Source organism: Microtus oregoni, unplaced genomic scaffold (genome assembly GCF_018167655.1).
Source record: "Microtus oregoni isolate MIOR12 unplaced genomic scaffold, Mior012 000047F_ref0000412, whole genome shotgun sequence".
NCBI lineage: Eukaryota > Metazoa > Chordata > Mammalia > Rodentia > Cricetidae > Microtus > Microtus oregoni.
In genome coordinates this window covers 3,396,792-3,424,445 of record NW_024543221.1, presented here as the reverse complement: position 1 = coordinate 3,424,445, position 27,654 = coordinate 3,396,792, and the positions used below count along the sequence as shown (strand labels likewise).

Genomic DNA, 27,654 nt, shown 5'->3' with positions numbered 1-27,654 from the left:
CTTACCTCATTCAGGATAGTGTTTTCTATTTCCATCCATTTGTATGCAAAATTCAAGAAGTCCTTGTTTTTTACTGCTGAGTAGTACTCTAATATGTATATATTCCATACTTTCTTCATCCATTCTTCCATTGAAGGGCATCTAGGTTGTTTCCAGGTTCTGGCTATTACAAACAATGCTGCTATGAACATAGTTGAGCATATACTTTTGTTGTATGATAGGGCCTCTCTTGGGTATATTCCCAAGAGTGGTATTGCTGGGTCCAGGGGTAGGTTGATCCTGAATTTCCTGAGAAACCGCCACACTGCTTTCCAGAGTGGTTGCACAAGTTTGCATTCCCACCAGCAATGGATGAGTGTACCCCTTTCTCCACAACCTCTCCAACAAAGGCTATCATTGGTGTTTTTTATTTTAGCCATTCTGACAGGTGTAAGATGGTATCTTAAAGTTGTCTTGATTTGCATTTCCCTGATCGCTAAGGAAGTTGAGATGACCTTAAGTGTCTTTTGGCCATTTGAACTTCTTCTGTTGAGAATTCTCTGTTCAGCTCAGTGCCCCATTTTATAATTGGGTTGATTAGCCTTTTACGGTCTAGTTTCTTGAGTTCTTTATATATTTTGGAGATCAGACCTTTGTCAGTTGCGGGGTTGGTGGAGATCTTCTCCCAGTCAGTGGGTTGCCTTTGTGTCTTAGTGACAGTGTCCTTTGCTTTACAGAAGCTTCTCAGTCTCAGGAGGTCCCATTTATTCAATGAGGCCCTTAATGTCTGTGCTGCTGGGGTTATACGCAGGAAGTGGTCTCCTGTGCCCATGTGTTGTAGAGTACTTCCCACTTTCTCTTCTATCAGTGAACCCCTCTCTTCTGCCGGAAGCCTAGAGCAGGGAGTTGTCAGCCAAGCAGTCCCTCTTCTGGTATCTGGCTGGATTGTGCTTGTCTAAGTGAGGCTGTTTTGGGCATGTAGTGATCACCCTGCGAATGCTCCACCTAGAAGGACTCCTTCCTCTTCAGGAGGCGTTGCTCGGGTCACAACCACTCCAGACACCATGCACTGGCCTGAGAAGACAGGAGCCTGAGCCAAGCCTGGTGAACTTTAGATGACTCTGCTGCCTCTATTGTTCAAGATGGGAGTGGGACCATCACTTTATGAACTCAGAAAGAAGCTGTTTGATTGGTCAAACTAAAAAACTGTTCTTTGATTGGTGCAAATACAACCCTTCATTTGCATGCCCTACTTCCTCTATTCCATTATTAGGCTGGTCACCTAGTTTTCAAGTCAACGTGATGACTCCCTCCTGAGCTGAGTGGTTTTTTAACAGTTAACCCAATAAAAAGCTTCTCCTAAAGGGACTTCTCTCACCTACCTGTGATTTTTTTTTTCTTTTTTTATGTCATGGATAGAGTGGTGGTCTGGACTGGTAACACAGGGGAAGTCGATGGTAGTGGAACAGTACCTGTGAAGGATGGCTGAAGAGTATCCGGCTCAGGGTACAGAGCAGAAGCAGTGTAATGGTTGGAGAAGCGAAGACTTGAGAAGTCAGTGGGCAAGAGGCTAGGGCCTTGGTCACTGGAAGGGTTCCTGGGAATTGCCGCACCTTGAAGATAGAAGCCTTCTACATCTAAGGTGCTTGAGAGCTAGGATGCTAGCGCTGGCGTCCTGATACCCGAGGCTCAAGCTGTCATGCTTAGCTGGTGCCGAACTGCTGCCAGCTGCTGCTGTCACAGATGTTGCTTAGAGCCAAGGGCTTCAGTAGCCACCTTATGTCAGTTTGGTCGCACTTGGAGTCCAGGGCTCCATGCCTCTGAGTCCCCTACCCAGTGCGCTGTCTTTAGCTTCTAAGGTCTCCATTTATGCACTTCTAGGTTTTATGAATGGAAGCTGTGATCTTTTGAATCTATCAATCCAACCCATAATCCTTTGCCGTACGAGGGAGTACTCATGATTTCCTCCTGAGCAGGACCGAGGGATCTCACTCAGTGTGTTAGTAACATAGCTGTTAGCCTAAGTGACAACATTTGTCTTCTGTTTCGCCTCCCTTTATCCCCTTCTTCCCTTTCTTGGTTTGCTCTCCATGTTAGCGAAGAGTGACAGCAAAAAGTGTCACCCCAGGGAATGCCTTGGTGTCGTCAGCCCTTTAGATGCTAAGAAAAGCTGCAGGTACAGATGACTCAGGCTCTGTGACAGTGGTGAGCATTGTTCTTTTCCTGAGCTACCATGGTGGTGCCGGCTGCCATGGGTGCCCTATGGCTTCCCAGGTGTGGGTGTCAAGTACAGTCAGGTTTATTTTGCTTCTGTGCAGCCACGGGTCCTCTTCACTGAGGGTGTAAGTGGTTCTAGTCTCAAACTAGCCAGAACATAGAGACTACATTGGTTACACTGTTTACCACTTCTGGATAGAGATGAATGAGAAGATGATCTCTAGATTTACAGTTCTAGGACCTCAAGTGTCAATGGTAATAAATTATTATTTAGGAAATCATGGGCTAATTATTCTGTTGGACAAATAATTGGAAGAAAATATGCACACCTGACATGAGGAGGAGCGTTAGTTCAATCTGATGTGTCTTTTCAAGTTTTAATAGAGAACTAATTAGTCATTTTTCTTTGCAGTACTGCTGTGTAATTAACACCATTTGCCGTGAATTTGACTATTAGCATTAGCTCTGCCAGGAGCAAACCATTGCATTGCCTTTGGTGAAATGCTCTCAGATGTTATTAGCGTGATAGTGCACTCTTAGCCTTAATATGTCATTTGCAATGGCATATAATTTAAATGTGGTATGATAATTTAAGATAATGCTCAAGGAATCCATACTGGCTTTAGAAAAATCTCTTTTTATGTGTGCTTTTTAGGAAAATGTAATCGACACATAAAGTATCTAAACAAATTTATGGTGTCCAGTGTATGTATATAATATGTAACAGTAAAATCGGGGTAGTTAGCATTACCATTTCAAAAAGTGTATCATTCTGTATATTGGGAACCTTTTGGAAGTTGAAATGTTTCAGTAGAGTAATTCAGCATAAATATATAATAAGTAATGAAAATAATCAGAATGACAGGTGTTTTATGTCAGAAGTGTGTCATGATTTTGTGTTGGAAACCCTTTGACTATTTTCATCTGGTAAGGGCTTAAGCCTGTATGCTATGGAATAGCAGTATGGATTCCTCCCAGCTAGCTGTATTTTGGTACCCATCACCTAACCTCTCTTCCCTCTGATCCCACTGTCCTTTCTCGCATCCAGTGATCACTGTTTCACTGTTTTGTTTGAGATCCACTTATTTCCAGACTACATTTGTCAACTCGATTCAGTCACCCGAGAGGAGAAGGCTCAGATGAGAACTGCTTAGATCTGGTGGGTGCGTGAACAGTTCTGCGTGGGATCATCTAGTTACTAGTGCATGTAGGAGAGCCCAACCCATTCTGTAGGGTATTTCATTTGTGTTTTAATAAATAAAGCTTGCCTGAAGATCAGACAGTAAAAGAGCCCTGCTGGTCAGCCTTACAGACCAGGCAGTGGTGACACACACCTTTAATCCCATACAGACCAGGCAGTGGTGACACACACCTTTAATCCCATACAGACCAGGCAGTGGTGACACACAGTTTTAATCCCAGCAGCCACACTAGTTGCCTTAGAAACTGGGCGGTGCACACCTTTAATCCCAGGCCTAGGGAGGAAATAAGACAAAAGGAGACAGCTCACATACAGTCTCATTCTGAGATTACTGGAGGCAGGATCTCCATTTTGGATTGAGGTCGAGGTAAGAGCCATGGCTGGCTGCTTTGCTTTTCGGGTCTTCAGGTCAAACCCCAATTTCTCTCGCTGAGCTTTTATTAATCGTTCTTCACCATTCCTTGAGCAAGTGGTCCTGGGCTGTATAGGACAACTAGGTAAGCCTGTGTCTGTGAGTGCGCCAGAGAGAGAGTCACCAAGCAGTGTCCATCCATGGCTTCTGTTCCTTCTGGGCCTTCAGTTCCGCCCCGACCTCCCTCAGTGACTGACCTGGAACTGTAAGCCAGATGAACCCTTTCTTCTCCTAAGTTGCTTTTGGTCAGTGTTTTATCACAGCAGCAGAAAGGAAGCTAGGCAACCTTTTATAACTTCCTCCAGTGAATGGGGATGTGCGATGTTTGTCTTCCTGTGCCTGGCTGATTTCACTTAACACTGTGATCTCCAATCTTGTCCCACTATTTTTTTGAACGCCTTGGTAGTATGCTGCTGTATAGATGTGCCTTATTTTCTTTTCCATTCATCCTCATTCCTTGTTTTGAGTATTGTATGCAGAGCTGCAGTAAATTTGACATAGCACTGTTCTACACACTGTCTGCACAGCATTGTCGAGGAGTTTGCCCGTGTTTCTGCATCTGTGCCAGGATTTGTTATTTTATGCTTTTGGATAATAACCATTCTAGCCAGAGTGAGATGACATCTCATTGTTTTAGTTTAGTGTAATTAGCGCTGTGGAATATTTTGTCATGCGTCCGATCACCGTTTGTTTATCTTTTGAGAGCGTGTACTTCCCTTCATCATTTCATATTGCTATTGAGTTCATTTTTTGTCGCCGTCTTGTTTATTTATTTATTTTTTGTTTTTACTTTCTAATCGAAGTTTCTGCTCCCTCCCTTCTTCCCGATTCCTCCCCCACTGCCCCTCCTCTCCCAGCTACTGAGTTATTTTGAATTCTGTATGTAGTCTAAATATTAGTCCCTTGTGATGAATGACTTGCTGGTTTTCGTCTGTTATGTAGGTTGTCTCTGTGCTGTACTGATTGTATTCTTTTTTGTTTTTAATTATTTTTGGTTTTTTGAGACAGGGTTTCTCTGCAGCTTTGGTGCCTATCCTGGAACTAGCTCTTGTGGACCAGGCTGGCCTCGAACCCATAGAGATCCACCTGCCTCTGCCTCCCAAGTGCTGGGATTAAAGGTGTGCGCCACCACCGCCAGGCCTGATTGTATTCTTTATGCAGATATTTTTATTATTGTTTATTGGGTCTTGTTTTTTAATTTCTGTTTCTCTTGGTAGTATTTTGTGGTTATAGTCAAAAGCTTTGTGCTCAGATCAATGTCCTAAACCTTTTCTTTTATGTTTGTTCATTAAACGTTTCATGGTTTTGGTCATATATTTATGTTTTTGATACGTTTAATATTGCCTTTGTGTATGAAGAGAAATAGAGTTCTAGTTTCGTTCTTCTATACATGGATATCTACTTTCCTGGCACGATTTATTGAAGGTGCCATCTTTTCCTTTAATGTGTATTTGTAGCAACTTTGCCGAGAGTCATGTGGTGTGGGCACAGATGATTTCTGGCCTCTGTGCTCTGGTGCAGTGATGGGCAGGTCTGCTGTCATGTCCATGGCATGTTCTTCAGTGATGATGGACTTGTAGCATGTTTCTCACATGAGATATGTCACGTTTCTATCATTGCTACTCTGGGTGGCGTAGGCTTTCCAAATGTTTCTCCTGTTCTTGGGAAGGTTGTCATTGTTGATCTCTAGGAATCACATTGAGTTCTTAAGTCACCTGGGAGAGTGTGGATGTCTTAACAATGTTAATTGTTCTAACTCATGCACATGGGCTGTTTTCTTTAATATTTATGTTCTTTCTCCGTCCGTCTGTCCGTCCGTCTGTCCATCCCTCTCTCCCTCCCTCCTTCCTCTCTTCCCTTCTCCCTCCCTCCCTCCCTCCCTCCCTCCCTCCCTCCCTCTCTTCCTCCTCTTTAGCTTCTTTCATCAGAATTTTGTAGTTGCAGAGGGTTTCGCTCCTCTGGTTAAATCTCTTCCTGCATTTCTCATTTTAGGGTCACAGTTGTGACGCACATTATTTTGTTTATTTTGTCATTAAGTTTGCCATTAATGTATATAAAGTCTAGCCGGGCGGTAGTGGCGCATGCCTTTAATCAATCCCAGCACTCTGGAGGCAGAGGCAGGCAGATCTCTGTGAGTTCAAGGCCAGCCTGGTCTACAGAGAGAGTGCTAGGACAGAGAAACCCTTTCTTAAAGAAGAAAAAAAATCTTAGTAACTTTTATGCTGGTTTTGTACCCTGGAACATCACAGAATTATTTTTTTTATGCCAGTTTTGTATCCTAGAACATTACAGAATTACTATCAGCTTTAGTTCTTTTCTTATGTCTGGTGTCTTTCTCTTTAACCCCAGTGTAAGGAGAAGAAGCATAGCCTTCCATCCCTGTCTCTGTTTGTCCAACCTGGGCAGATTTTTGTTATGGTACACATTTTGTCTGACAAACTTCGATTGTTTAAACTTCATATGAACTTCGGATATCTAATTTTCTGCCTTTTTAACCTTTCAGATAATACTGTTTATGAGTCAGTTGTGACCTACTCATGAATTATTATGGGGAAAAGTCAGTTTAAATTCACTGCTTTAATTAGGATTTATGACGGGACAGCTGTGCTCCGTGATGTACAAAATCTGGTAACGCGCAGCTGGTTTGGGTTGCTGTACTTTAGAGCCCGTCTGTGCATTTATTTATTTATTTGTTTGCTTGTTCGTTCGATAGCACTGTGATCTGTTTTGTAGATAAAGCTGGATAGAATTTAACCGGTATGATATGTTTCATGATTTGTAGTTGTCAGGATAGATTGCATGTCAGGAAAGATCTTGTTTAATAGCCATCATTGCACACCTGAAAATTATCCATGATGTCCACTTGGTGATCATACTCTTTATTCTCTTTACAAAAAAGATATTGACAAACTCACCGAAGATAAGAAAGAGGGCCTGAGGCAACTTGCAATGACATTCCAGCATTTCATGAGAGAAGAGATTCAGGATGCTTCTCAACTGCCGCCATCTTTTGACCTTTTTGAAGCCTTTGCAAAAGTAAGTTTGAAGATTCGTCTCTGTGTTCGTGCTGTGAGTCAGTCCTTTACCCTTTGCTGTCTGCAAACATGTCTAGAGCCTCCATGGTACATTGAAGACTGTTAGAACCGTGATGGTACACTGTAGACGGTTAATGCCTGTTGTCACTGCCTGTCTAAACGAGCAGGCAATGAAGGAATTCTGTATTGCCTGGACCGAAAAGGGTCTTTTCTGCTTTTCCAATAATGGTGCTGGAGACATCTACTTTGGAGAATTCACTGTCTTTTCTCAAAAGAGCACCGCATATCTATTTCATTACTTTCTACTGAAGAATTTCATTTTATTGTTGGACTTATTTTTAATGTTGGTTGTTTTAGTCAAGTGAAAAAAATCTATTGGAATTCTTTTAAATAATTTGAAAACACATCAGTTTCTGACTTAAAATAATTTAAAGATCAGATTAGTGGAATCTGGGGTTAAAGAAAGAAAACAGACTTACTTAGTGTTCATCTGTGCTGTGTTAGTGGGAGTTACATGAAGTATCCTGATTGAGAATGAGCCTGCACGTTTGCTTTGGCCCAGGCAGCAAGGATGCAGTGGACAGGGATGGCGCATGCCCGGCACTACCCACACTGCTCTGGGTTTGCTGTCTTTGTCCATTTCTTTTTAATGGTCGTCATGTTTTACATTGGAAGATGACTTTGCTATTTACCTTGAAATTTGTAAAACACGGATTTTATAACATCCCCCAGTTATTTTAAAGTATACGTTCGAAATTACCTATCTGGTGAACTTAAATGTGATTATTTTGATTGCTAGAGATTTATTCTTGTTTTTCCCTTCAAGGTTATTTTTATTTTTCAAGTCTGTCCTGTGCTTTTCTGATAATACAATCTTAGCATTATATTCCGGTTTGTCTATAATTTGAAGTTGGTTTGAAATATGGTGGCTGCTCCCTGCTTGTTTATTTCATGCGTTCTTGAAAAGTTACAGTCTCTCGTAGTTCCATAGGTACAGTCACACAGCCTCTCGTACATAGTTCCATAGGTACAGTCACACAGCCTCTCGGACGTAGTTCCATAGGTACAGTCACACAGCCTCTCGGACATAGTTCCATAGGTACAGTCACACAGCTTCTCGGACGTAGTTCCATAGGTACAGTCACACAGCCTCTCGTATGTAGTTCCATAGGTACAGTCACACAGCCTCTCGTATGTAGTTCCATAGGTACAGTCACACAGCCTCTCGTACGTAGTTCCATAGGTACAGTCACACAGCCTCTCGGACGTAGTTCCATAGGTACAGTCACACAGCCTCTCGTATGTAGTTCCATAGGTACAGTCACACAGCCTCTCGTACGTAGTTCCATAGGTACAGTCACACAGCCTCTTGTACGTAGTTCCATAGGTACAGTCACACAGCCTCTCGTACGTAGTTCCATAGGTACAGTCACACAGCCTCTTGGACGTAGTTCCATAGGTACAGTCACACAGCCTCTCGTATGTAGTTCCATAGGTACAGTCACACAGCCTCTCGTACGTAGTTCCATAGGTACAGTCACACAGCCTCTCGTACGTAGTTCCATAGGTACAGTCACACAGCCTCTCGTACGTAGTTCCATAGGTACAGTCACACAGCCTCTCGTACGTAGTTCCATAGGTACAGTCACACAGCCTCTTGGACGTAGTTCCATAGGTACAGTCACACAGCCTCTCGTACGTAGTTCCATAGGTACAGTCACACAGCCTCTTGTACGTAGTTCCATAGGTACAGTCACACAGCCTCCTCGGTGTGAAGCACTGAAAATGCGTGCGGTGTCTGGTGCTTTGTCTCTCACCCCAGCAGTGCCGCTGCTCTGTGGTGTCATTTCTGCTGTTGAAAAAAAATCTTCCAAACAAGCGTAATTACAGTGTATGTTCACATACAATATCTTCAGACATTGCTAAACCTAAAACGTGAGTGGATGCCTTGTTCCTGTTGTTTATTGTTAAACGTCTTCAATGGCGTTTATCTTGTGGAACTCTTTCCGTGTCAGGCATGAGAAGCGTTCTGGCCTGGCAGTGAAAGTGGGTAGAATAAACAATCCTCCTTCCCACACACTTGTAGTCGTGCTTGCTATAAAATGGAACATTTCGGACCGGGGAGAGGTCTCAGGTGCAAAAGTGCTGACCGCACAAGCGGATACTGTAGACTTCCCACCCCCGGCACCCATGTAAAGGCTGGCTGTGGGGGTGCACGCTTGCAATCCTAGAGTGCATAAGAAATGTTACAAGCTGGTCCATGGGGCTCCCTGGCCCACCAGTCACTTGTCCAGTCAGGAAGTCCCAGGTCTCAGTGAAAGTCTGTCTCCAAAAACCGAGATGAGTGGTTCCCACGGAGTGACAGAGGAACACACAGCCGCACAAGTGCACACGTGTGAACACACAGCCGCACAAGTGCACACGTGTGTGTGCACACACCTGCACAAGTGCACACGTGTGAACACACAGCCGCGCAAGTGCACACGTGTGAACACACAGCCGCACAAGTGCACACGTGTGAACACACAGCCGTGCAAGTGCACACGTGTGTGTGCACACACCTGCACAAGTGCACACATATAAACATGTATATCATCGAGATTTTGGAGTCTAGTTGGGCTCAGACTAAGCTGTCTTTAGTAAAAGTCAGAGGAAAACAGATAATTAGCTGGACTCCCGTGCTCCTTGCCAGTGTTGTCAGGTACTATTTCGTCACTTGTGGACATTTTTCTGCTTATAAATTTATCTGTAGAAGACATCACTCTCTCGCTTTCCCTCCTCAGGAAAATGATCTTAAGCTAATCAGTGTCCTTCAGACCACAGAGAGGCCCGGAGTACTGAGTGTATAGGAATGCGCGGGCCTCTTCAGCACCGCGTGGGTGGTCCACTGGCAGAGGACCTTTCCACTCTTCTAGCTCACACCCACTTTATCGTCATTTTACAGTCACCCAGAGAGAGGAAACGGGTGGCACCATGTCGCATGCCCTCTAGTAGGCTGTTCCTGCGTGCCATATGTGAATTGTTCATACATGACTTTCACATGCGGTCCTCCTCCTTGGTCTGTGAAATGAGGCTTTCCCTGGCCTCAAGGAAAAGACTGTGTGTTCTGGGTTGGTTTTGGTCTCTTTTATATTCATTTATGTAATATGTCAGCATTAGACTCAATTCACTTTTGTTTTAGCCTGAGTCTTTGTCACCAAAGGCCCATGGCATATTTTGATAGGAGTGAATCTTGTTTGTTCAAGCTGGGCCCAGTCAAGGACACAGTGAATCATCCCTCAAAGCTGTCTCTATTGGTGGCCTTAGCTGCTGGACCCTCTGATGGAGGGTGGCACCCTCTGGAGTTTCCGGTGGAAGAGTAACGGCTCCTCTACTAGACCAGGTTCTTAGAATGCTTCTAAAGTTGTAGTTTTTGCCCAGCAAAATTTCTGCCAAAACTCTAGAGACCTCTCTGCATGGGTATTTGGTGGGTCACAGTCTCAAGGACTTTTTAGCATTGGCATTGGGTTTGCTTTTATCACCCCCACATAAGCGAACAGCAGTTGACGTGTAGATCCCAGGAATTTTTCATGTGCTGTAGGCAACAAATTTGTTGTTTTGTTGTAAAGCTGAGCACCACGAGATATATTGGAAAGAATCCTCCCACCCCCATCCCAAGCACAGCTATCACGGAGGCCTCTCACTGAGAATCAGAAATTGACCAGAATTTGAGAAGCTCTGTCTGCAGATTGTCTGCAGTGGTGTTGAGAGGCTGGTGGAGAGTGTGGTGCTCTCATTGGCTACCCAGTGGGGCATCCACGAGAGAAGACTGAGAAGGTCAGTGTGTGGAAGATAGGCTCAGTCGTGTGGTTCTTCCTGTCAGAGTTTGAACGAAAGCTGGATGCTTCCCGTTCCCATTGCTGATGACCTGCCCTGGCCTCCAGAAGTCCCACACAAGAAGAACTGATGCCACGAGATCTGGTGGATGAGAGGGGGGGGGCATTCACAAACCCTTTAATTGTGTGCTAATGCCTTCTTCTAAAACTTAAAGTCTATGTTCTTGGGGCCTATAAAACTCTGAAATTCGAGGAAGGGGGCAGTGGTGACTGCCTCTGCCTCTGAGAAAAACAGAGGCAGCCGATGGGCTGGAGGTTGCTGGAGATGTCAGTGAGGGAGCTTAGAGGAGATGGTTAGTCACATGCTCATTAGCTCCCCCTTTGCCTCCTCCCTGTGAGCCCTCCCCTCCTCCTCCCGTACCACACATTTGCTCTTCTGCTTTTACTTTCTTATGAAGTTTCTAGTTAGGTGTTGAGGTGGGTTCATCTAAGAAGGGCAAATAAAGATTGCTGTAATGAAGTCTTCAGGTCGAGTCCTGAAGCAAATGAAGACATTTGCTCCAAATGCAGAGAAAGAGTGTATAGTAATTCTAGTTATTGACTTACAAGATCAGAAAAGCACAGCCAGTGAGCCCCGATTCATTTACTTAGTTAAAAATATTATTTTTTTTATGTGTTTGGGTCTTGCTTTCATGTAATTAAGTGTGCCTCATGTGTGCTGTGCCCACACAGGCCAAAGAGAGCACTGTATCCGTTGGAATTTAAGGCACATACAGTTGTTAACAGCCTTTGGGTGCTGAGACTCAAACCCGGGTCCTCTGGAAGAACAGCTGAGACATCTCTGCAACCTCGAGAGGACAGACTTAAATGGCTGCTGTGTGGTGTGACAGCGAAGTCATTTTCTCAAAGCCGGAAGTGAAATTCTTCTGGTCTGTATTCTTTTATCTGTGCACTTGTATGTACACACTCAGACACACACACACAAATGCACAGAGAGACAAATACAGATAGGAGAATTTCACTTTCTCTCTTTGAGAAGATACATGTGTGTGTGTTCACATGTGAATAGGATGTTAGTATCTCCTTTGTGTGTAAAAATGAGGACTAACTAAGTTGCTTGGTAGAGTAGCTGGCGCATTCCTATGAACGTCTACTGCTGTTGCTCTGCCCCCCTGCATTATTGGTATTTGAGGATAAAATGTCAGCGTTTTATGCCTCCCAGTGCTGTCGTTCAGCCTTGAGCACAGACTGGGACTGGTTGTAAACCTGAGTTTCAGACGGTTGTTCACTGTTGTGCTCAGAGTCGGTGTCTCTTGAGATGCCATCAATTACCTGTCTTCCTGAGAAGAAATTTTGCGGCCAGAAAATAGTATCTCTACCCTCATAAGGTCCTTTTGTTTCAGTCCACAGCTGTTGTGGCAAAAATCCCCTTCTGCCTTCGCTTGTAGCCGCTCACTTGACTCCTGAGTGTTTCCTGCAGGTCGTGTAAAAAGGAGGTGATGGATGAATTCTGTTTCGCAGTTGGACCTGAAGAGGAGGAGAAAGCTAAATTACAAGTGTTTTCGTTATCATTACTTTCTGAAATGGACTGCACCGTGTAATATTTCTATTCACCATAATTGTTAGAATGGTTGTGATTAGGCTAAGTATAATTTTAGCGAACAGCTTTTGAGGTTTTTATAATAAATGCACAGAAAATATGTGTTTAGGGGTTAATATAGGGCTCTGGAAAAAGACAACTACCTTTTACTCTAGATGATCACTTTTCTAAATGTGAATTCTGACTGATTAGAAACACAATAAGATCAGAGCAATAAGGAAGAAACTGAGCAAGTTGCACAGAATATTTCAGAAATAGACATTAAATTGGAAGCAGCAGAATAACAGTGACCTTCCCAACCACAAAACATGTGTCTTTGTGTGTTCCCAGGGCTCTGCAGCGCTGTTTGATTTCACAGTGTTGTGCCGTTCGCATGGAGGGTTTTGATTAGAAATTCCACATCTGTTTGAGAAGATATCCCCTCCCCTTTTTCTTTCAAACTAAATAATAATTCTTCTGGTTCCATTTTATTCTTTAAGGCATATATGTATTCTTAACTGTACTTTTTAATTTAATAAAGCATAATTTTTAATGCATGTAGCACATTTGCAGTGCAGGCTGGTTGTGTGCATTTGAAAGCACACATTAGAAGGTGACTCTTTTGTTTTGGGATACTGAACTTATATTCTGTTTCATTATGAGCAAATTCTTTTTATTTTCAATTGGAGAATTCAGGATGTGTTATAACAAGAATCTTATGACTTAATAAGATGAGAAGTGATATTGATTAGAGATTTTGAGGGATAGTAGAGATAAGGCCAAATAAAACAGGTATTGAATTCAGAATTATAACTTGCATTTAGCTGGCGTGCACTATCAAGATGTAGAGTGTTGATAATCTGCCCTATAATTTTAGTAAAGAATTGACTAAGAAATCTTTATCCTTTTCTTTTGAATATTTTTTTTCCTGTTTTGATTCTCTGGGAGAATGCCCATCAGGACAAAGCAAAAGTGAGGTTTATCTTGATAGGTTCCACTTTCAGTCCAGACCTTCAGTTAATTCCTGCTAGCTGCCTGTGCAGGCTGAGCTGGTGCTGGGTGACGCTGGTGCTCTGTGTTGTCTAGTTCGCGGGCAGAACATTACCTCCTGGTGTTTGGAAAGGTCACGAGTATGTGTATGTTTGCCACTTGAGGGCTTCAAGTTCACATCAGACTAAATTTTAGTGCCTCTTTGTTGATGAGCTCAATTGGGTTTCACTGCTGCCGCATGCTATAAAGTAGGAAGGAAGGCAATTTGTTGAATTAATAAAGTGATGGATTATCTAATTACAAAGTTGATGTGAGAGAGCCGCATTGTAACTTTGACTGCATTACTGGATGATCCCAGTGACTGATCAGATGGGCCTGGGTTTCCATTAAGGGAAAATATGCTATTAAATATTTAATACCGAGTGCGAGCAACGCACCAGGACCGCTAACCTCCAGGCACTCGGGTGCGCATACCTATGTGTTGGCAGAGACGGCTGTTAGAGACATCGCGGTGTGCTCTGAACAGCTGCTGGAGTCTTAGTTGTTGGGATTTTACTTCTCTGCTGGTCTTAAGTAAGGCAGGCAAACAGCCAAGATACTTAATGCACAGTGATCCTGGCATTCTAATTATGAACCGGTGATACACTCATGATTTATATGTTTTTTCTTTATTATAATAGATTGAGTCCCCAAGTCGATTCAAGAGACATTTATTCTCAAAGATGCGCATCAGCCCTTCAAGGAAAGTGATGTTTGTTGGACACTTGGGCTTTGAAGACAAAACAAATCATCGCTTGAATTTTAATGATGCTATATATTTATCATGTTCTTCACTTTTAGCCATTTGGTTAATATTTCTCTTCCTTTATGTGTAAATAATCTATGATGGGTGTGTGTTTATCATGGTTCAAGGCCAGATGCCTGCTAACTTCCAGAGGTAGGAAGGATGATTAGTGAGCCCTTTATCAGCATTTTTATTTATACTTGTTCTGCCCAAGGTTAATTGCTTATCTTGAGTCTACTGTTTTGTCTAAAAGTATCCTTTTACTTGTTTGAGTGTCTAACTTGCCATTAATTCAGGTAAAGGTGAGCTTTTGAAGATGGCAGTACAGTTTTGCCCCTTTATTTAGGGGCAGAAGCTTTCTTTTTGGGCTATTGTACCACTGTGAGAAAGTGACCTGGAATTAGGAATTGCATTAATTGGAACCTGAAAAACTTCCCTGTTCAATTGTTGGCAAATAAAATGATACAGAATAATTAGGTGTCTCCTGTTCTATGAATATTATTTTAATAAATATTTAAAAATAGTAACTCAATCTTTAAGTATGCACTCGACAGAAGGGCATCTTTAATATCATGGCAAAATTTATGAAGTTTAGTAAATTAGCTGTCACGTCAGTGTGATAGAGAGATCGCTATTTCAGGAAATGAAGACTTGCGGAATTAACTACCCTAGGGCTTGGGAAGCCTTTCTGTAAGACGCATGTACCTACCTGGCTGTCACTGCAGGCATGTCTCTGAGGTAGTTTTCCAAAAAATCAATTGTTTTAAATTGCCAAGAAAACTCCCAGCTTGTCATTGATATCTATCTATCTATCTATCTATCTATCTATCTATCTGTTCATTATTTTTGCTCTAATCTCTTGATTCTACTGTGCCAGACTCCCAAGCACACTGGGATTGCAGGTGTGTCCCACCATACCCGGTCATCTCAGTATTTTGCCCTCTAAACCGTATGGAATGGCAAAACGGGCTTCATTAACATACGCATTACCTCACAGGTGTCAGTTTCATTTTGCTGTGGTAGCCAAAAGGCTGGGCCATGTGTTAGAGACGGACGTGGCTGTGCACTAACGAAGCTTTGTTTGTGAACATAGAATATCAGTTTCCGTATATTTTGACACACCCTGGAATGGTCTTCTGTTCATTTCCCCCAGTAACCTTTAAAAATAAATGAGCATGGTTTTAGCTTGCAGGCTGTATTAAAGCAGATGGCGGGCCAGATTTGGCCTGCAGGCCATTATTTGGCAATCTATAAATCTTCTTTGTAAGCCAGAAGATATTCTGCTCATACTAGGGAACAGAATGTACTGTTAGAAAAGTCTTTAATTAAAAAATAATAATAAAGGGATAGGAAATGTTTTACCTTTCCTAACAAGCCATTAGTTCTGTTTGTTTTGGTTTCCTATTCTATTTATAGGTATGTATGTATGTATATATATATATATATACACATACATACATATACATATATTACATGTATATGATATCTGGTTTTTCATTTATTTTTAACTCTAAAATAATTTAATCCAATAGCTTTAAAAGTGTCAATTCAACAATACGGTACGAGAGATGCAGTTATGCTACTAAAAAAGAAATGGTCAAATAGAGAAAATATATACTTGTTAAAAATAGAGAAAACATATTAATGTCTCATGTATTGAAAATAAATTAAATTTTGTTATTTTTATATATATGAAAGACAAAATCTCACCATATTGCCCTGACTGGCTTAGAATTTTCTATGTAGACCACCTGGAACACAGAGTTCCATCTTCCTCTGCCTCCCAAGTGCATGTACCACCATGTTCAGGTTAAAATTATTAGTATTATTTATCACTGTTGGTGGGGGGAAGAGAGGCAGAATGAAAGAGAGTTGGGGAGTCTTATGTGCGCCACCTTGAGGGTGTGGTGAGCGGAGGACAGCTTGGTTGGTTGTCTTCTACTGTGGATTCTGGGGAGTGAACTCAAGCGTCAGGGTTGTGGCTAATGCTTTTACCGGCACAGTCATATCCCCAACACTGTTTATTTTATTTTATTTTTTAATAAGACAAGGTTTTGCATTGTAGCTCAGGCTATCCTGGAGCTTTTGGTCCTCTTGCATCATGGCTCTTTCTCCCATTTGCTAGGATTATTGGTGTATATCCCCATTTTTGGATATGTTTGTATTTTTGAAAGCTACAGGTATTATACTGTTTTATTTTTCCTGGTAGGAAACATAAAGATACAACTTTATGTTAATATTAGAAATATCTTGGTTGGCATGTGTCTGCACACGTGTGTGTGTATGTGTGTGCTATGTGTGGGTATACAGGCATGTGGAAGGCAGAGATTGGTGATGAGTTTCTTCCTCTATCACGTCTCTGTCTTCATTTCTGGAGAGTGGGTCTCTCAGCAGTTCCCAGATTGGTCTAGACAGGCTGGCCACACTAGAAGCACAGCTCCCCCGCACTGGGTATCAGATCCTGGTCTGCCAAGTTTCCCTGTGGGTGCTGGGGAATCTGAACTCTGCTTCTCATGTTTGCACAGCGTGCGTTTTACCCTCTGAGCCCTTTCTCCAGCCCCAGGTTCAAAACTCTTTGTTTGATTCTTTATGTTTTTTATTTTTATTACTGCCCTCAGACAACGTTGTGATTTGTCTGTTTCTATTACAGTGGAGGAGAGCTTTTCCTGAGAGGAAAAGAACAAATGTGTTTTAGAGGTGTGATGTTAATAGTGACGAAGATTGTCATAAATTGCTCCGCCGCATTTTATAATAAGCAAGAGCAGAGTTATATTTTTGAGATTAGAAATCATTTGTTGCCCTTGGAAGTGGAAAATAGTGTGGTTTGATGCATTAACAAAATAAAGAAATAACTTTGGTGATGGCTTCTCTAAGTCAGATTTTTTTTTTAACAAAAATAAGTCCTGATCAAGGTCAAAGGCAGTCTCTCTACATCTCCAAGTAGAAGTTCAAAGATGTACTTACATTAAAACATTTATGTTAAGTGCGCACTGTTACATGCTTAAAGGGCCATATCCCAGTAAGTACTGGTCTCCGAAGCATGTTGAAGAAAAGCCAGTGGGCCATACCATTTTTAGCCACGCTGGCTGCAAATCCTTAAAATTAGATGCTCCAAGGGTGAATTAGGCTGTCCTGGCATAAGATGAAGCTGCCTGGCCCTGGAAGAGTTTCACTAAGGATCAGAGCGGGGCTGCCAGGATGGGTTGTCTCAGTATATATAAAGTAGGGCCAGAAGGTAAGTGGTGTGCCCCTGGGGCTTGTGAAGTTGTCGTATTGCTGGAGCATCATGGGGGCTGCGGGCTTTTTACTTACCTCACCTTCTGAAGTTTCCTTTCTCACTAAGGTTTCAGCTAAAATCTTCAGTCAGATCCAGCACTAGGGCTGGCCTTTTTGTTTTGTGAAACCAGTCCCCCCTGGTGTTTTCTATTACAATTTTTGGTGACTGTATTTTGTGAGCGGCATGTCTTTCCTTCTATGACTCTCATGTAGGTTGTGAACCTCGTGAGAACATATTCATGCTTCCCTGCTTCCTTCGTGCAGTGTGACAGAATCAGATAATATTCGGCTGAAAGATCAAAGAAATTATCCACCTCATAACCTACCCAGCTCTGCTCCCCATCCCTTTCCCATGGTGCATCAGGTGCTGTGCAGAAAGCCAAGTTTATTATGTTCGGTTCTGAGACTATTTTTGTTCCTTGATGCTGACTAGTTCAGGAACTACCCGCTGAATTAAAGTAAAAATGTGCTAGAACGCCAACTTACGTAACTAATGTCACAGCAGCTCATCAGCAGTCTTTGTTTCTTGTATTGAAAATCATCCCCAGGGCTGGAGAGATGGCTCAGAGGTTAAGAGCATTGCCTGCTCTTCCAAAGGTCCTGAGTTCAATTCCCAGCAACCACATGGTGGCTCACAACCATCTGTAAAGGGGTCTGGTGCCCTCTTCTGGCCTGCAGGCATACACACAGACAGGATATTGTATACATAGTAAATAAATAAATAATTTTTAAAAGAAGAAAATTATCTCCGTAAAGCCAGGAAATTAAGAATATTCGATGTAATAGTATTCCTCCCAAACATCTTGAAACTAGATTAGGCTCTCTCTACACTGAAGAATTTCAGCTTCTGCGATCTGTGTCTGTGCTGAAATGACTGGGACTCGCCCAGCCAGCAGAGCGCTCTCACCTCCGGTGTCTCGACGAGAAACAGAATTTCTGCATTACGCATCAGCAATATGTGGGTTCGTTGGTCATTCCAATGCTTTGGCCCATGGTATACCAGGAAGCCGACGGTGTTAGACAGTGGTGCTGGGCTGTGTGTCTTATCAGTAGATCAAGGGACAGTGGAAGGATTGGCCTCAGGATTGCCAGTGCCGCACTCTCTGGTTCTACTTTTAGTATTTTATAACTCTACAAAGTACTTTCCGTCGATAGCCACGGTTGTTTCCATCCATAGTCACAGCCGTCTCAGTCCATAGCCACGGTCATCTCCATTCATAGCCATGGTCATCTCCATCCATAGCCACGGTCATCTCCATTCATAGCCATGGTCATCTCCATCCATAGCCACGGCGTCTCCATCCATAGCCACGGTCATCTCCATCCATAGCCACGGTTGTCTCCATCCATAGCCATGGTCGTCTCCTGCAGCACCCTCAGAGTGACTGTGGTATTCTGCCCTTTGCAGGTGAGGAATGTGTAAGGTCACACACACATGTAAGGCTGGGGTTCAGAGCTCTAGCCTGACTTCCTTACCGCAGAGTTCCTGCTCGCCTTACTCCTTCACACTGCACTCTGTGTTATGTGGGTTCTGTGGTAGGGCTCTAATTACGAAGGAATAAAAAACACAGGAACCAAATCCAGAGCGACAGAAATCAGAATATTTACTAGTATATCTCTTTCTATTAGGAAAATATTGGTGCGGGCATAGTAAAATACTGTTCCTCACTGTTTCCATGTAAGGGATCTGTTGTGTTCCCCCTTCCCTTTCATCCAGGCAGTCCTAAATTAGTGTGGGTAGGGTGGGTTGGAAGACGGTATATTTTCTTATCAAGTCGTTTGCATTGCTAGTGCTACAAATCCATGTGAAAATAAAGGCCATTGAAGTAGAATTTGCATGGGGAGAAGGCTGCCTTTTGATATTTGAATTCTGTAGTCTGGAAGTACCATATATTAAAATGTGAATTATTCAGGAGCCCCCCAGCATGAGTCTGTATTGTTTCTAGGTCATTATTAGACATATTTTCTCTGTAATTCTATAGATAGATATTTTGTACATTAAACATTTTGTAATTTTATCAACTATGTATGCAATATAGAAGAAAATCCTCTTTGGTAGTAATGCCTTTCCCCTTTTATGAGTATTTATTTTACCTGAGCATTTATATTCATTAATAGCACAAGGAAAGCACTTTGCAGTATCATTTTTGAACACACGCTTTCCAAGCAAAATAAAAGCATAATAAAAATAACACATTAAAAAGCATAATAAAAAATAATACATTAGCCCAACCTGAGCAATGATAGGGGCCATTTCATACTTTGATTGACTTTTTTTTTTTTTTTCGTTTTTTTGAGACAGGGTTTTTCTGTGTTGCTTTGGAACCAGTCCTGGAACTAGCTCTTGTAGACCAGGCTGACTGACCTCGAACTCACAGAGATCTGCCTGCCTCTGCCTCCTGAGTGCTGGGATTAAAGGCGTGCACCATCACTGCCTGGCTCGGTTTTAGTTTTGATGCTTATAGAATAATGTATCAAGTTCTGTGCTGTTCAGGCAGCTGTCTCCTTAGGCTCTCTTGTGTTAGCACACAGGTTCAGAACACCCTGTGTGTGACTTCCCCCTTACCCTTCACTGTCTATATGGTTGGTGCATAGTGTTTATTCGGGGCCTGTGAGGTACTGGTGCCCTGGGGTCTGTTTCCTCTGCAGAGGCAGAATTGTTAAGCTGTGCTGTTTTAGTGCCCATCTGTCTCCCGGGAAGAGACATTCCTTGCCTTGCTTACATCCCACCTTCCCAAGGTTCCAAACAGAGGTATGCACATCACATATGCAGATTTTATGTTCAGCTTCTCGAAGTCCTTCGGCTGTTTGCTGTGGCATGGCCCGTGCCCGGGTAGTTCACCGCTTCACTTTACCAGTGATCTTTCGCAGATTCGCCTCTCACTGTTGGCTAGGGGTCCGTAACCGTGGCTTTTACACCTCCTTGTGCCTTGAGAAAACTCCAGGTTTCATTTCTAGTCTTGGTATTTTTTTCCCCTAAGCTCTAATCTTGTATTTTGTAATTAATGAAAACTTTCACCCGGAAAACCTATCTTTACTTCAGACCTTTCATTCCCAGTTTGTAAGCCCTCTCCTCAACAGAAGCATTCTCCAGAGAGCATTCCTGCATCTCCCTTGGTATTGGTATGGAACCAAGCAGGCCAAGACCTCAGCAGGACAGCAGGGCGCCTCTGCCCTCCCCTTCCCCTCCCTCCCTCCCTCCCTCCCTCCCTCCCTCCCTCCCTCCCTCCTACACTCATACACATTTACCTTGTTTGTTTTACTCTTTTTTTTTTTTTAATTTGGCTACTGCCCTGACTAGGAGTGTTGTTTACCTGCTTCTTACTCTTTCTCAGTTTTATTCACCAATGGTAGAGATAAAAACAGACACCCAAGCCCAAATCTGACCACTTTACACTCCCCATACAAGTGTCTATTAAGAGGGCTGGAGATAGTTCAACATGTCAGATGCTTGCCGTCCTATTTCCCCAAAAGGCTGCACCCCCAAAACTCCAGTACCTTGTAGAGAGACAAGGAGTGGCGAGGATTCATCCTCTGTGTGCCCTAACTCCTTCATATTGTTGTTTCTTCAAGAGACCAAAGCTGATCATGGACATGAGGGCACACAGGCAAAGGCCATCCAAGCCAGTCACAAATCCACAACGGTTACACCATGTGTGTGTGTCTGTGTGTGTGTGTGTATGTGTTCTGACTTGGGTCAACTTCAGTTCTGAATAATATTAATCCTCTGTAGTAGTTGAGTGGATTTTTCTGCGTTGTCAGGATTGTTGAATTTGATAATTAGATAATTACAAGCATGTGATCAGATTTCAGAAATCTACTTATGTTTGCTAATGGTTGCTATGGCTGCGAGGGTTTTTTATTTGTTTAGTTAAATCATTTTATTAAGAGGTGAAGGTAGGGTGGGTCTGCCTGTGAGTGGCAGCTGATATCCCCGGTGGTGCAGATCTCCCTGGTCTTACTGAATGGGAGCCCTTCTGGCGTTTGTGTAAGAAATGATGATGCTACAAAGATAGTTTTTCATGCTTAAAATATCCCTTTCGTACCAGTGAGATTAGAGGATTTGTTACTTCCTGCCCCTCAAGTCTGCCCGAAGACTCCCATGGAGTCCTCTGCACTTTGTGCCCGAGAGGCACTGCGCTCCCAGAGTTAAACATGCTCTCTAATTTATTGGAGTAGAATCTCTGCTTTATGACAAGAAATGTTGAGACTTGGTGATTTTGTTGTTTAAAAATTCTTTTGAAAATTCCTAGATGTTTTCAATTATAGAACACAGTGGGGCTCACAGTGAGTGAGCCTGTTTGAAGGGTTCCATATTCGCTAACAGCCACCAGCATGGCCGTTTGACAGTTCCCTTAAAGCTCAATTCCTTTCCTCTATTCCTACCTTGGTTAGCATGCCACCTTCCATTTTGCCTGGCAGCTTCCTTCTACTCCTCACACTGCTGCCCACTGTAGCAGTCCCCTAGAGAGCACGTGGTGCCCTTCGATAGGCTACGTAGGACAAGCACTGAAAAACTGGTGGTGGTGGTCACAGTCTCTCAAGGGATTTCTGGGTCATTACGCTTTAGTTGTTGGTATGTTTAGTTCTTTTAGCTCCTTCATGACAGGACAGGAGCTAAATCTTAGCTCTCCTTTTCCCGTTAAGTGATGCAGGAAGAGGGAGTTTGAATTTTCTGAACTACAGCATATTCAGCCAGTTCGCTCTGACCTAAAATACCTAAGAATCACACTGCTTAGTTTCCACCCCGTTTCTTCATTTCTTTGGCATGCATCAGAATTAAGAGGAGCTTGTGGATGACAAATCAAACTACTTTTCCTTGTCCTCTTTATCACTGGCACACAATAGTAAATATCCTAGACACATAGGAAGCAGGGCTAAGAGTCTCAACCCTCCTAGACAAGAAGCCTCCTACCACGCTGCCAAATTCAAAACAGCAATAGCATATGATGCTCAAGAGGAAGAACGGTTCGCATTTACAACTGAAGCTATCACAAAGGCAGGCCAGCATGTTCTGTTCAATACGCTCAACAGAAAACAGCTGTCGAGCCAAGACGGACGAAATGACTTCAGCGTGAGAGCGCTCAGCGCAGCACTTCTTACACTCAAAAGTTTTCTGTTGCCTCCAAATAGGGAAAAGGATCACAATGTCAACATTTAAGGAAGAAGAACTTCAAATGAGCACTCAAGCTCGCGTCCATCCAGAAACAAAGAAACGTACTCACGCACCTAGGGTTTCGAAAGGCAATTACACTAACATAGTCTAAGAAGCATTCCCTGTCTGTGCAGTTAGCAGAGAGAGCATCAAGGGAGTTTCTAAAATCAATATGTGTGGGTTTTTTTTTTTTAACTGTTTGAAATCATTTAATGTTAGCAATGAAATATCCTCCCAGGCTTTGTCGTTCACAGAACAGGCTAAAATTCTAGCAAAATGATGCATGCCAGCATATTTAACACAGATGGGAAAGCAGAAGGATAAAATATATGCAGACAAAAATATAAGAGCAGGCGCTTGGGTTTGTATTGCTCTGCTCCAGTCAGACAAGATTATAGCAAACTGTCCACTGCAACCCGAAAGGCAAGAGCAGAAATGAAGTCGCAACACATCACTCGGTGACAGCTGCCTGCCTGGGACGAGTGGAGCTGTGAACACGGTGACCCTCACACCATCATCTGGGTACCGGGTAGCAAAGTTCAGGATTCTGTCTCACTTCTTACACTCAATGTCTTACACTTCCTTACTGTGGCCAATGTAAAATCCTGTAGAAGTAATGGGCCCCCAAAATGACATTTAGATAAAAGCTTTGAGGCCCAGGAATAGAGATACCCCACAGAAATGTTTCCTGAGACACGAGGGGGGGGAGGGTTTGAAAAGAAAGGTGCCATTTGCTGAGACATGGCCCTTCAAGATGATTAGTGACAATCCCAGTGCACTCTTTTATTAGTTACGATCTGGCACAAGAGGTCTCAACCAATTTTTGAAATTTAAGAACAAATGGAACCTAAATATATGGTGATAACCAGTAAACAAAGGACTGGACGGCGCGAAAGAAAAGCAGACAAACATCAGCGTAACTGCAGCTGCTTTCTGGGTATCAGACACAGCTGAAAATCCAGGTTTTTGAAACAGGGAGATGAACTTACTAGAACAAATCTTTCTGGGCAATGAGATACATAATGGATCTTCTTTAGCTCATACTTTTCCTAGTCTACATAATCTGATCTATTGTTTGTAGAAACCAAATATTTGTATGCAAGATTTTCAAGGAAAGTGAGGTAAGCCAGACCCAAAAAGAGGAACATGGGATGTACTCACTCATAATTGGTTTCTAGCCATAAATAGAGGACATTGAGCCTATAATTTGTGATCCTAGAGAAGCTAAATAAGAAGGTGAACCTAAAGAAAAACATGTAGGCATCCTCCTGGATATTATCCTTCATCAGGCGATGAAAGGGGACAGAGACAGAGACCCACACTGGAGCACCGGACTGAAATCCCAAGGTCCAAATCAGGAGCAGAAGGAGAGAGAGCACGAGCAAGGAACTCAGGGCCATGAGGGGTGCACCCACACACTGAGACAATGGGGATGCTCTATCAGGAACTCACCAAAGCCAGCTGGCCTGGGTCTGAAAAAGCATGGGATAAAACCGGACTTGCTGAACATAGCGGACAATGAGGACTACTGAGAACTCAAGAACAATGGCAATGGGTTTTGATCCTATTGCACGTACTGGCTTTGTAGGAGCCTAGGCAGTTTGGATGCTCACCTTACTAGACCTGGATGGAGGTGGGTGGTCCTTGGACTTCCCACAGGTCAGGGAACCCTGATTGCTCTTCGGGCTTACGAGGGAGGAGGATTTGACTGGGGGAGGGGGAGGGAAATGGGAGGCGGTGGCAGGGAGGAGGCAGAAATCTTTAATAAATAAATAAATAAATTACTTAATTAAAAAAAGATTTTTCAAGGAAAATATGTTGTGCATGACTGCCTTTAATTTTGTGTTTATTATTTCACTACGAAGACCATTGAAAGTGATTATAATAACACACCAGCTCCAAGGAGTGAGATTTGTTTTTTTTTTTTTTTTTTGCTTTTTCGAGACAGGGTTTCTCTGTGGTTTTGGAGCCTGTCCTGGAACTAGCTCTTGTAGACCAGGCTGGTCTCGAACTCACAGAGATCCACCTGCCTCTGCCTCCCAAGTGCTGGGATTAAAGGCGTGTGCCACCACCGCCCGGCGAGATCTGTTTTTTATTGTTTCTTAAATTCTACCTTCTTTTTAGGTGACTCATGATAGTGGTATAAATTTATGGAGTCTAATGTGAGTTTCCAGTATAGGCATATACATGTCATGATCCAATCAGTCTGTTGATTCTTCAGAATGATTGGTGGTAAGCTACCTCCAAAGGGCAGTGACAAAGATGGACGAAGAAAGGATGCTCAAAAGATGTGAATATCAGCCAGCACTGTGCGTCTGCAGCTGGTCTTCATTTCCGATGGATGGGAGCCTTCAGCCACCCCCTTTGGGACCAACAGGACAGCTCAGGTTGTCAGCATCTAACTGATGGAGCCATCCAAGGAAGTGCCTATGCTCTCCCTTACCCTGAAGACTTCTGTCCTGACACGATGGGGCAGAGACATGAGGGGAAGGAGTAGCCGAGGTGTTCAGAAGGCTCAGGAAGTCTGGTGTCTGAAACAAGCGGTTCAGGAAGAAGGTAGCCAGCATTCAAAGTTCAGGAATGCTCAGTAAATTCCGCATCAAATTGAATACTTAGAGACCGACAGGGGCCATTCGATTTCTCTCATGTATGACAATTATGAGACACGCTCACCCTTAGCCCCAGGCTGTCGTCCTGCTTCAGCTTCCTAAATATTGGCATTACAGGTATGATCCGTGATACCTAGATTTTTTTTTTAATTTACATTTTTAGGACACCCTCTATATATACGATTGAAACTGAAATGAATTCTGCCACACTCAGCTTGTGAGGTCAGCTTTGAAGTATTTCAGGAGGAGCCGCAGTGCCATGGTGATTTAGGGTTTGGCAGACTTAAGATCATTTATAATGGAATTGTCCAGAAGGAGGAAGAAAGGTCAAAGCGATCCTGATCAGCTCTGAGCAAGTGTGCTGTAATTACATCTTGTAGGGCATAATTTTGTACTGTTCCACCTTAAAAGCTGCAGAGCACTTTAATTTGGGAACTTACTGCATGGTAGTTAGAGATGCACGTGTGTTTGGCGTGTGCTCTACAGTCTCTTATGCACCGCAGGAAGGCAATACTAACTTAAGAGATTATCTGTCTAGAAGCTGGATGGCCTGTCTTCGTGGTTCACCTTGCTGTTTAAATATTACCATTTAGGATATAAAGAATGGTTCATTTAATTCACAAACATCAAAATCAGAAAGATATATTCGCACACGCTTTTGAATTTGTTTTTTAATTTAAGTAACACAACTACATAGTTATAGTAAAGTTTGAAGGTGCGTTTGGTTGAATATTTTGTCTCCACTGTGATGGCTGCAGGCCTTTAATTCTGATTCGTCATTCGTACAGCAGTGGTAGCCTTGTGTTGTGGTAGCACAGAGAGTGTCCAGCAAGTATACGCTGTGATGCTGACTCCCTAATCAGACAGCTCCTCATGAGGCTGGAGCTAGTGAGAACCTCAGCCACTGGGCTGGGTCCTAGTTGAGGGCTACCGTGATATGTCAAGAGGCATATGTCCCATGCTAAGACAAAGTAGTAGTTGAAGTCGTAGGACAAGACAACTGCAGATAGTTTTACGAGAAAGGAGCCTTGAAGTGTTTGCTTCATTTATATTAGACGTTCTAATTAAGGAATCTGTGGACATTAAAACTCCAGTTTCTAAAGATGGCCGTGGAAGCACACATGTTAATTTCAAATTATAATCTTCAAATGGCCTTATTTCCCTTATCATCTTCTCTACTATTAATTTTTAACATATTTATGAGGAAGTGTCCCTTATCTGCATATTATTAAGTGGAAGCCATCAGACTCGAACATTAGCATTCCTTTCTACCGTAGGAAAGCTGTGAACTTCGTATGCCCCTTGTAGTCGATGTTAAAAGGACGAATTGTGTGACGAGGAAGATAATAAGGATGCTCTTATCCTGGTCCTTGTGCAGAAATGAGGTCCTCTCTAATTCTCCGAAGTTATAGAGTTACATGGCTGCAGCAGCAGTTTGGCGTCTTGTGAGCTTCTAGAACCATCTGTGACGCTGAATATGGAATCAGGGTTTGTTTCTCCAAGTGTGAGCTTGACGCTGGACTCTGAGAGATCCCGACCTCCCTAACGCAAGGTTGACGCAGTTTCAGGAAAAGTAAATTCTTGTGTCAATAGATCTTATTTCCAAAAAATCGTTCACGCTCCCTGTCTTACTTAATTGTCTCTGAATTTGGCCTGTACTCTGGGCCTCTTTGCAGGGATGCAAGGCAGATCAAGTCTGTGTTGGTTTGTCCTGGGAGCTGCCTAAGGCTCTTGTCATTCTGAAACTCAGCAGAATAAGAACTTTCAGTCAGCTTGGTGGAGCACGCCTTTAATACCAGTGCTTGGGAGGCAGAGGCAGGTTGTGAGTTTGAAGAAGCCTGATCTACACAGTCCATTCTAGGCCATTCTGGGCTACACAGCGAGGTTCTACCTCAAACCCCCCCCCCCCCCCCCCAGATCAACAAAGTTGCAAGTGTCACATCTTTTTGTGGTACAAGCAAACATAACTATAACTCAGAAAGGTTCATCACAGGGCTATTCCTCTTCAGATAAAAATGGATTAATTTGTAACCCTTAGCTCTAAAGCTGTGGGACCATTGAAAAGACATTAAGTTCAAGTCCAGTGTCATAGGTATCTATGGAGATGAGACAACACAGTGGTCCTTTGTGGGTGCCGGCAACGCAACTGTGAGGCTGGTGTGAAAGTCCGGGCTGCAGGAACATGACCAGCTCCGGCGGGCCGGGCCGCAGGAACATGACCAGCTCCGGCGGGCCGGGCCGCAGGAACTTGACCAGCTCCGGCGGGCCGGGCCGCAGGAACATGACCAGCTCCGGCGGGCTGGGCTGGCACATGCTATGGGCAGTCGTGCAGCTACGATGAGATGATCAAAACCTCCGGGATGCATTTTCTCCTCACTGTTTTTTGCCTGCTCAGGAAATGTATTTCTGTGTGTTTTTTGTTGCCAGTCATTTACTGTTACGTACTTCTGTGGCTGTGTGCACATGAAGACATTTCAGATTTATCATTTTGTGGTATGCTTTGAGGTTATTTTTTTTTAAATTGAATTATATTTTCACCTTTACTATGATGGCCTTCATAGAAATTTCTTCAAGTTCATTGTATTTGGTATTTGTTTTTATA

At 43.0% G+C, this 27,654-nt stretch overlaps 1 protein-coding gene across 1 annotated transcript in view; it reads left to right on the top strand.

Moving 5' to 3' along the window:
* Nucleotides 1–27,654, top strand: part of Smyd3 (SET and MYND domain containing 3) — a 562,325-nt gene that overhangs the window by 129,685 nt on the left and 404,986 nt on the right. Inside the window, exon 5 of the mRNA XM_041635444.1 lies at nucleotides 6,709–6,845. Coding sequence (XP_041491378.1) covers nucleotides 6,709–6,845 — 137 coding nt within the window. The remainder of the gene's footprint in view (nucleotides 1–6,708; nucleotides 6,846–27,654) is intronic.